This window comes from Ammodytes marinus (assembly GCF_949987685.1).
Source record: "Ammodytes marinus genome assembly, chromosome: 9".
NCBI lineage: Eukaryota > Metazoa > Chordata > Actinopteri > Uranoscopiformes > Ammodytidae > Ammodytes > Ammodytes marinus.
The window spans coordinates 20,882,463-20,893,443 of NC_137213.1; the positions used below are offsets into that span (position 1 = coordinate 20,882,463).

General features: G+C 39.7%; 1 protein-coding gene across 1 annotated transcript; it reads right to left on the reverse strand.

The window, feature by feature from the left end:
• Positions 1-2,672: 2,672 nt before the first annotated feature.
• fndc7a (fibronectin type III domain containing 7a) lies at positions 2,673-10,701 on the reverse strand (the record flags this gene model as incomplete). Its single annotated transcript, XM_080034070.1, has 11 exons — positions 2,673-2,677; positions 3,291-3,554; positions 4,565-4,819; positions 5,225-5,482; positions 5,621-5,878; positions 6,404-6,658; positions 7,279-7,533; positions 7,660-7,917; positions 8,565-8,825; positions 9,632-9,889; positions 10,689-10,701. The coding sequence occupies 11 exons, from the start codon at positions 10,699-10,701 to the stop codon at positions 2,673-2,675; spliced, it is 2,340 nt and encodes a 779-aa protein (XP_079890196.1).
• Positions 10,702-10,981: the final 280 nt, after the last annotated feature.

Consider the following 10,981-nt stretch of genomic DNA (forward strand, 5'->3'; position numbering starts at 1 on the left):
CTTTGGGCTGTTGGGTCGAAATACACAACCATGTAAAATAGTTGAAGCTAGTAAGTACGCCTTAAAGGTGTTGTTCCAGATGTAAAAAAAAACCCCAAAACAATTATTAGAAATTTGTATTGTGTATTTCTGTCAAAATTTCTGATGTTTTATTTTAATTTTTTAATCAATAGCTTGATAGAGAATGCTTATCAAGCAAAATGTATGCCTTCAGGCAGTTCCAGTTCATAAGATCCAAGTATCCGAATTTGAAGCTCAGTGTCTTTTTCTGATGGTGTTACGTAAATGAATGTGATAGTTTGTTGCATGTTGCAGTGCATGACAAAGACACATGTAGACAATGGGTCCACACCTGTCGCCTCTCTGAGCTCTATCCAGCTTCATGTGTCTGTCTACAGAACTACACGTCCTATTGTGAGCGGACATATCATGTAAGGTATTAGCCTGAGTGTTGAGTAACTTTTGTCTGCGAAATACGGTAAACATTCTTAAAGTCCACCTTTGGGGGTCTCTGGCCATCATACTTGCAGAAATAAATATACTAATTCAGAGTCAACCCAATTTACCATAGGTAAATGTGGACACATACAAATGAATACAATACAGAAAGTGAGTACAAATGAAATGTACCAACCACTATTGGATGAATTCCCATAAAATGTGGTACTGACATTCATGCCCCCATCAGGATGAATTGTAATGACGTTGACAATACCTTAACTTTTCACCCAGCACCATCATCCAGTCAAAATTTAGAAATACATACATTACTAATGACATTCCCATCAGCTTCAGCAATGCTTTGCGTTGACTGCTTTGTGGCATACTGTATGTCACTATGCTAACTCAATGCACTGAAGTCCTTAGAATTTGAATGGCATTGTCCTCCTTTCATTTTACTTCATTGCAATTTGATGACTCACCAATCCCTCAACATGTACTACAGTGCCATGAGGTTCTGCCCAGATTATGAGCGTATTTCAAGATATTCAGGTCCTTCCTACATGTAGGTATGTAGTGTGTGCAACTGAACTTCAAAGCCGTAGAGTGGAAAATAAAATTATTTAAGCCATAAAATGATTAATTGGAATTTAACCAAATTAAGTAATAAGCAATGTGTTGTGCTTTTCTTTAGAGTGGTTGTCATTAGTCAATCAACCAACTTGCCTGACCATCCACCACTGAAATGTATGGTTGTCCTCAAGTAACCTCAAGCAGAGACACTTGGGTCAGTCATAAAACTTTTAAAGTCAGTGAAAGTCAGCCCGTCAGAAATGTCATAATAGATATACATGTGTAAGACCTGTTTCTTGAAGTTTCTCTGATGCTCCTCTTTCTGGTTTATTTTCGTGGTCTGAATATAGCTCATGTATCCAACCTCTCACACCTCAACAAAACATCTCTACTTCACAAAGAAACATTGATGGACAGTGCAGAGTGTTGTAATGCAATAAAGATGTTCTTTATTTTTATCGTCTGTCAACAGACAGAAAACAAATTCCAATGAAAGCTGAGGTTACATTGAATCTATTTCCAGCAATCTGATCGGACGTATCATCCACGGGACTCGCCACGCATGACTCCAGGCTAACGAGATGGATAACCCGCTGCCCTACTTCAACTGTTGACCCTCTTCTGGATCGCCCCGACTATGAGCTCCACAGCTTGGAGACATGTCATACAGCTGCCATGTGGAGGTCTTCTACTTGGGGTCCTAAGATCTTAGTTAATTTAGAGTCACATTTTTCTTTATATGACTTTTGCCATCACATAATTATGTAGGGGGTTCACAGTAACGGTTCCATTCATGCTCCTTTTTCCTTTTTACTAGATGTAATTACATGTTCAGGTGACATCAGGTCTCACTATAAAAGGGCCAATGCGTATCGATTAAATATGAAGAATTGCAGGCCCACTATAAAAAGTAACAATATGGAGAATTTCTTTCAATTACATTGGATAAATGTTAGTTCATTATTAAAAGACCCTCTTTTATATATTTGTATTGTTTTAATTGAATTTTTAAGCTTTTCTTTTTCATAAAATATTTATTTAGAGTAAACAGTTTATCAGACTGTATGGGGCTTTTTCTTGCCAACAGCACTAACCACCAAAAGAAGGGATATTCCTAAACAAGAGTGAAATTTAATCTGGGTATATTGGATCATCACATTTGCCATTGGTCTTAACACAGTCAGTCCTCTTTCGTTGGTTGGTCGGTGGTCGTGGTGGGGGCCATGAACTGCAAGAAAGATGATAGAGAGACAAATGATCATAATCAATAAGAAGTTGTTTTGTGCAGAAATAATATTCTTTGTGCAACTTTATACATATAAAAACGCAGAATCCAGCTCTGTCATTCTGAGTCATGGTTTAGATGTCTGTCATCTCAACGCTACTCATCACTGACACAATAAGATGTCTGTCCACGTTCCTGCAGTATCTCCATCTTCATTTACATGTGTCACGCTCCACTCCTTCTACGCGTGTTTTATAGATACACGTACTGTACATCCAGAGGTCCCAGAGGAAAAGCGGATAGAGATCTGCTTCCCCTGTGAGCACCTGTACGTATAGTATGTCTCTCTTCTTCCCTTACACCTATTGTTGTACTAGGGTACTATAAGCAAAGTCACTCTATACGTGCTCGTGATGCTGTCACCAGATACCATTTAATCTGGGAAGGAAGACAATAGATGTTTCCCATGAGAGCATTTTTTTAAATCCATTTTTCTGTCGCACAACGCTGTAGTGTGTAAAGGGAGGCACGGTGCTTGTCACGGGTCATTACATAATTCTGCTTCTGTGGGGTCGAAAGACGGTGCATGATGATGAACCTACCTCAATTAAGGTGGTGCCTTCGCCCCAAAGATCACTTGAGAAAAAGAGAGAGTTGGGATTTAAGTGCAGTGCATTTATAAAAGAAAAAACAGTACATAACAGTGCATTTTTGCTTTCTTTCTTAGAGTTTAATGAGAATATCGATCCCATCCTCATGTCTGTAGAGTATATGTGAAACTACAGCCAGTAGTCGGTTAGCTTAGCTTGGCATAAAGACTGGAAACATGGGGAAAGGGACTGTATACATTTTCTCATTAAACTTGTAGCAAAATGTTAGAAGTTTGTAAGTAAAGGGATACTTACCCATACTAATTGCATTCCTTCCAGGGCAGGGAACTGAGAATATGACAAAAAATATATAACACATTGATGCTGTTTGTTCCAAAAAATCATACACAAATAGTGAAAACAGATCGAAATGAGGGATATTATTAATATCTATAACTCACCTGAGTACGTCCTGGGTTGACAGAAGCTGACTTTGACTCCATCCAGTGCCACTGGAGCTGCCAGCACTGTGTAGACATCCCCACACGTTTCCTCCTGGATATCACAGTATATGCTGCCGGCGGCTGCCATACAGGTGTAGTTGGCTCCTGTCCCGTACAGCTCCACTGTTGTGTTCTGGATCCGAGGGCCCAAAGAGCGCCAGTACACCCGGAGGGAGTTGTTGGCCCTGCGATAGAGTTTGACGCTCGCTGGACAACAGGAACCTAAGAGAATGAGTTTTAAAAAGCTAAGCTTATAATGGTGTTCAGGTCAAGGATGATGCTTGGGGATAGGGTGTTGATGTTTTTGCCCAATAACTACAAACTTACCGCTGATCTTTTCCAAAACTAGTTATAAGTTGGAGTCTTATTATTTATGTGTCATGTACAGTATATTTTCCAAGCAGCAATTGATTTCCTTACAATTTATTATTATTATTATTATAGATTGCCTATCAGTCTTTTTAAATGTATTATTTATTTATATATATATTTCTACTAATGGGATATGTATTTTATTCACTGATTGATTTAAAACATTCGTTAAGATTGATCGTGAAGAAGATCTAAAAGTTAATGAATAAGTTATTGAAATTTTGAATAAGCATTGCAAAGCAAAACTAAAAGGACAAGGGAATATTATCATGCCTATGAAAATATCAGACAGGATATCATTATCATTAAGCTACATTGTCAGTTAATAATGCAACATGCAACACCTTAATATTAAAATCGATACAAATGGGAGATGTTTATAGAAAGCCCAAGGTGTGTTTTGTGTTGTCTGACAAACAATCCAAAACCATTCAATTCACGACGATATAAAATAAACCTCACATTTGCAAAGCTAAAGCCAGGAATGTCTGGCATTTTTGCTTAATAAAGGACTTAACTTACTATTCAAATGTTTGCAGATTTCCTGTCAACAAGCTACGATTAATAGACTTATTGTTTCAGCTGTACATTGTTTAGACAATGTATAGCAGTATATTTACTGCTAACAATGTATATTTACCACAATATATAGCAGTAAAGTAGGCCTACGTTTGATTTTTAGTGATGGACTACAATATTCAAAACTACCAGTGTGATCCTTTAAGATTTAAGAAACGTATTAACACTATTTATTCTTATATCTCCCCCTTGACCTCAAGCTCTTAATATGAATTCATATGTATATTTTGTGTGTATGTGTTTGTATGTGTATAAGGTATAAGTATATATTTTGTCCTCACTGGATGAGAATCCATGATATTTGCACTCTGACTTGTGTCCCGTGCTGCTGATGGCCTCCAGGTTAACGCTGTAGTTGGTGCCACAGGTGATGCATCCCATCAGGCAGTGGTTTTCCAGAGTGTGGCACTTTGCGTGTCCGCGTGAGGACGACAGGGTGGTGATGTAGGAGCGAGCTCCGCTACCAGGTGACCACGTCACGTTGGTCATAGCCTGAGTGACCTGGGTCACATTCACATACATAGGGCAGCAAGGACCTCAGGAAATACAGAAGAAATATCAATGTGTGAATGCACATAATAAGAATATTGAACTATTGCTGCAGCAAGCCCTAATTAATTATACGTTCACATCCATTCAAACAGGGTTAAACAAACCTATCTAAACTCATATTTGTATTAGGAGAAGCATAGATAACTCTGTTTTATCTGGAAGTTGCATGTTTTCATTTATTTTCTTATTGAAAATCTGTAATAACTGAAATGGACAGAAAATGTGTTAAATGGTTTGTACCTGACAGCTTTGATGGTAAATACAAAGGAATAAATTAACATTAAAATACATAACTCCCAATATGATCTGAGACTTGGTTTTGGGCTATATGAATAGAGTTGTTTTGACTTGTCATTCTATCCTAGAGATAACCAATCATACTGTCATACCTGTCTCCAAAAGTTTACTGTATCCAGGTAAACTTCTCCCCACAGCTGTGGTGGCCATTGCCATGACCTCAAAGGTTGAACCACAGGTTAGCTGACTGAGCTCACAGGAATTGTTTCTTGCCCGGCAAGTGTGTGATTCATAGTGTCCAATGGCAGTGATGGTATAATTTGTGTTGGGGGTGTTAGGTGTACTGAAGAGGACTCTGTATGTGGAGTTGCCGGTCTTGGTCATATTCAGGATCTCTGGGGCGCACGGAGCTGCAGCAGGACAGACAGAAAATGGAGATTTCATACCAAAAGCACTTAATGTTTTTAATATGGACGTGTGTATTTATCATGATGTGAGATTTCCCTCTTCATCAAACATCATGTGTTTCAAAAAAGCTACATAAGTACCTGTCTCATGTGTGTGTGCTGTGCAGGTGCGGTTGCATCCACGTAAGTCACTGCAAGGTGTGACGGTCACAGAATAAGCTGTGTTGCACCTCAAATCTGACAGCGCACACACAGGTGCTGTGTCGTTACAGTGGATGACGTCATTGGTCTGCGCTGCTGTGGTTTCGTACAGCTCTGCCCCTTTGACCTTTGACCACATGACCTCCAGGGTCTCTGTAGAAACTAGGTTTATGGAAACATCCTCCGGACAACAAGGAACTGGGCAGAGGTGGGGAGGGAAAATGCAAAAAAAAAAAAAAAAAAAACGTTTTACATGTTAGAAATTAATATTTTTTCTATAATTTTTTATTGAAATGTATCTTTAAGTTGTGTTCAGTTGTGAGCAGCTACTTATTTGTATAGCAAACATTTGATCCGTTTATACAAATAACCCGTTCCATGTATCCTAGAAAGTGCTTAATAACAAGGAAGTTAATAATACGTATTCATTATTCCACATGTCAAAAATATCTTTGTGGATTTTTTTTGTATGTGAATGACATAGTGGAGAATTCAGGGATGCTCCGTCATCTGAGGGATGCTCCGTCATAGAGCATGTAAAGGATTATGTGGATTTGGCAAACTTCTCATATCAAAAAGGTGCTGTTGAGCTACAAGTGAACATTTCAAATCAAAAGAAGGTCTTTGTGAATTCTGATGAATTGTTTAAACACTCAAGTGGATTAGAACATAACACTAAGAAGTCATTCATGTTGTGTTATGTGTGGGTGCTTCTGGCCCTACTGGTTGTGTAGTTGCGGACGGGTGCTTGAGGGCTGGAGCCGGCAAGGTTGGTTGGGAAGACGGTGGTGAGGTAGGTGTAGCCACACATGCAGAAAAACGGACAGGTGGTTTCGGTGGTGTTGCATATCTTCTCCGTCCCATCGTCCCTTTTTATGAAAGTAATGTAGTAATCCACCAGCGACACCTCATCCCACACCACTGAGCAGTTGCCGGCTGTGGGCTCCTGCACCCAAATGTTCTCTGGGGGACATGGATCTGTTTGTAAAAAGAGACAGAGAGGTTAATAATATTTTTTTTTAAAGGACGTCTTTGGGAAATATGCCTATTAGCTTTCTTGAGAAGAGAAGATTGGTTCAACTAGCCTGATTTTGTCCAAAAGTTGAATTTTTTTTTTATCAACAGTCACCTTTCAAATGATGAAAAAAACAACAGGATATAGCTTTTTCATCTGTGAGTTTTAAAGGTGGTGGTAGCCATGATGTAACCACAATGGACAGCGCCAGGTTAGCTGTTGCCCTCTGTTTCCAGTTTTTCTGCTAAGCTAAGAGGTAGCCGGCGTATCAATATTTCTAGGGCTCAATCATATGTCAGGGAAATAACTAGTCTACATGCCCTGATTGAAAATGTTGTAGGGGTGGACTGAAAAGACATATTATATAGATACAATGTGATTTATGGTGATTTTTTTTCTTATGCATGACATAACTCGACTGAGTGGTATAGAGATATATCTCTGAGGTAAAGTATCATGAATATGAAGTCAGTGTTGTTTAACCTTAAAAGAAAAATTCCAACTATTCTTTCAAACATGTATGAATTTGTGTGCGATGTCAAATGTATAGGACTATTTTGTGTGGCTGTGGTTATGTACCCACATGTGATGTAGTCCATTGGTTCTGAGGGGAGGCTGGAACCCGCTGTGTTATAGGCTGTGACAGTAATAGAGTGTTTCTGGCCACACTGCACAGGTGTGATAAAGCAGGAACCAGTAGCATTTGTAGAACAGTTTTGGCTATTAGTGGTAAAGGCCATGTAGTTATCAGCTCCCTGCACCTCCAGCCAGTACACACTGAGCCCAACACCGCGACCCTGAAGCACCCGGACGTCGATCAGATATGGGGTTGGAGGATCTGGGAAGAAAAAAACAGGAGGAGATGGGTAACAAGATCTGCTATATATTCATCTACGTATTCACCGCCAACTTACCCACTAGGTTTCATAGCACAGAGATTGTACAGAATTCTCATCATGCTTACGTGTGATCTGGCAGACCTGGGCGTCATCTCCAGCTCGACCCTCAGCGTCCCAGGCTGTGGCCTTGATACAGTAGCGGGTCCCTGCTTCAAGGTTATCAAAGGTCATGTTGGGGTTAGTGGTGTTCACTTTGCTGCGGTTGTTGGAGCCCTCCTTGATGATGCAGAGCGTGTAGAGGACGGCATGCTCCACCGGGGTCCAAGTAACAACAATGGTGCTGTTGTCAGGGGAGCTGGTCTTCAACTTGGGCGCCATTACCACTGTGAAAGGGTGCACGTAGGCCGTAATGAGGGGTAAACAGAAAAAAAAGATAAATGGATAAACACAGATCTCTAACTAGAACTCTCTCCCCTGCCAATTTCTTTCTTCCTTTTTTTCCCCATGAGGTGTGAAATGGGAACATTTTCCCCGTGATTATGTTACATTCAGTTCTCCTTCGGGGCAGGGAGACAACCCAGTTCTCATGGTTTTGCTTTTCATAATTAGAGAATAGTACAGTACAGAAGCATGGGTAGCGTTTCAACCCTCCTATGTTGGTTGCAAAGAGTAGACATTCAATGACAATGGGCAGTGAAATGACACTATCTTTTGGCCGGCGGAGCGAGATAGCAAAACTATTGTCCTACAGGAACAACAGCAAGACTGCATGTCAGTCTCTTCATTCACTTATTAGTAATAAGTTTACTCATGATGGTGATAAGTTATTACCATCATGAGTAAACAGCTTCTATGTCTAGATGTCTAGTGTCTGGAGTGAAGGTGGATGGAGAAGGTCATTGTTGCATATGTTAAGCGTGGCTATAGTGGGTACATTTAAAAAAAAAAATTCTATCCCTATTTGAAAAATTCTCTAGCTGCAGTATGAAATGTATCAAGGACTAGTACTCATCAGCTTTTTTGTCCATACCTGTCCTGGCCTCGATGGGGAGTGAGGGCTGGCTCCTCCCTCCAGTGTTGACGGACATGACGCTCAGCTTGTAGTCGGTGTAGGGCTGGAGCTGAACCACAGTGCCCGAGGAGCCGGTCACAGAGGTCTCAGAAAAGAAATCACCGTTAACCGACTCTGCCCTCAGGAGGTAGCCCGTCGCCCCAGAAACCTCTGTGAACTCCACAGTGACGCTGTGGCTGTTTTTGGAGTAGGCCTGTGCAATGCTAGGGATCTCAGGAGCTGGAGAACACAAGTGATACACATTTCATTCACATTGCAGTTAGGATACCAATACATCAAGCACTCTATTACATATAATAATATACTTTCAATGCAGTGTTGGAATGTAACTTAGTGTTACATATGGGTTTGTATTTTGTGTGGGATATAAAACTAAATTAATTTAACCTGATACTTTACTGAGTAGTTTCTTCTTATGGCACATGATACATTTAAGGAAGAATTCTTGTTCTTTTGACTGCATTACTTCTTTTAAAAAAAAAGTTATGGCTACTTGACTTGAATATAGACTTCGATGTTGTGGTCGTTGAGGGTTTTTAAATTTGTATAGTTCTGTTGATTGTCACCTTTGTTCAGCTCTGAATTTGGTTTTAGCTGTATGTCTGTTGTGTGTGAGTATACATTCAGATCAACATAAACTGCAGTCAGAATCCTGGTATGAGTACCAATCTTGAATACAATCTATCATAGGCTACCAAGAAATAATTATTTTTCTACTGATTATAATTTAATATGCACAATATGAGTATATATCTTAGAAATTAGGGCTGGAGCTGACATTTTTCAAAAATGTATTTAAACAGTTGCCCAGAGCCCATGGTGGTGTCTTCAAATGTTTTGTCTGGCCTAGTTTAGAACAATATAAAACAGAGAATGGCAAATCCTCACAGAGGGAGGTTGACATATCATTGGAAAATGATGAGTAATTAATGCCAAAATACCCTTCAAAAATGTAACTTTAAAAATGTAATCGCCACCAGGAGTCATATTACCCTCCTTAACCTTTCCTTGCTGTTGTTACCGACCTGTTTTCCACTGCGTCTCTGCACTGCTGAGGACATTGAATGCATTGTCCATGGCCTCCAGCTGTGCGGTGTACATTGTGTTGGGTGACAGGGAGTTGACCGAGCCCATCACGGTGTTGCCACCGAACTGAGCAAAGACGGGCTGTTCAGGAGAGTTCTGGGGTGTTGCTGTGATCCTGTATGAACTGGCACCGACCAGGCGGCTCCACTGCACTGTCATACTCTTAGATGTGACCGTAAACACTGACAGATTGATGTCTGAAGGAGACGGAAAAGACAACAATGATTTTTATTACATGTCCGTTTGTGTTGTTTCAGAGCAAGAGTTAATCTTTATTCATAGAATTTATATATATATATATATATATATTAGTTGGGATTTTTTTCAACATAATTTGCATTTTAAATGAATAAAATAAATTGTGCTGTGTTTGGGTGTTAGATCATCATAAAGTATCTCAAGACTTATGTAAAAGAAAATCATTTACCATTTTCAGCCGCACAAATCTGAAAATGACAAAACATGGTAAGGTAATGAATAAGACATTACTTGATGATTAATAGGAAAATGACAGGAAATACAGTTTTTTTTAAAGACAAGGACATCATTCCAAGGGTAGCAAGCGTTTGGTATTCCACATTATATCCTGAGGCAAATTAGGCCCTGTATCATGTTCTCAGAGCATGAGAGGCAGCAGGCTGCACATTACCTTCACTCAACACAGATTTCAGGACTGGTCAGTGCAGGTATTTCTTTCAGGTCGGAATGAATTTGTCTATTCAGCTAAGGTTGGGCATGCCACACGCACTTGTTGAAAGCAGTGACACTCAAAAGAGCCTGTGTTCATGTTTCCTACCTTCCTAGCTACCACTATCTAACTATCTTATATAATATATTCACTTTTTCCAACAATAGGAAAACATGTCAACCACTACAAAAACAAATACATAGGCATTACTTGTTCGTTTATGTTAAAATACCATTCAAGATCATTTAAGATAGGATTTCTTACCTCTATGATGGTCAATAAAAGCAAATGTTTTAGCATCTTCATACGTGTCGTTCCCATGCCTATAGGGGGTTTCTTTCTTCTCCTAAGCCAAAGCCTGGAGGCGAGATGTTTGATGCTGTTTCTTCAAATGACTTCAGGGTAACAGCTCAGGCTTAAATTTGACTTTTTTTTCTCTATCTCAAAGGCTGTAACTCCTCCCCTCAGGGATGTGTGGGTGTCCTATCACGAACAAGAGGAGGAAGCTCACCTTCGTTAGATCATATCGAGATGTAGACAAAAGCAATTCTGGGGTTGAACCTCTTTCTTTTTTGTTTTAACAGACATGTCTTTAACATTC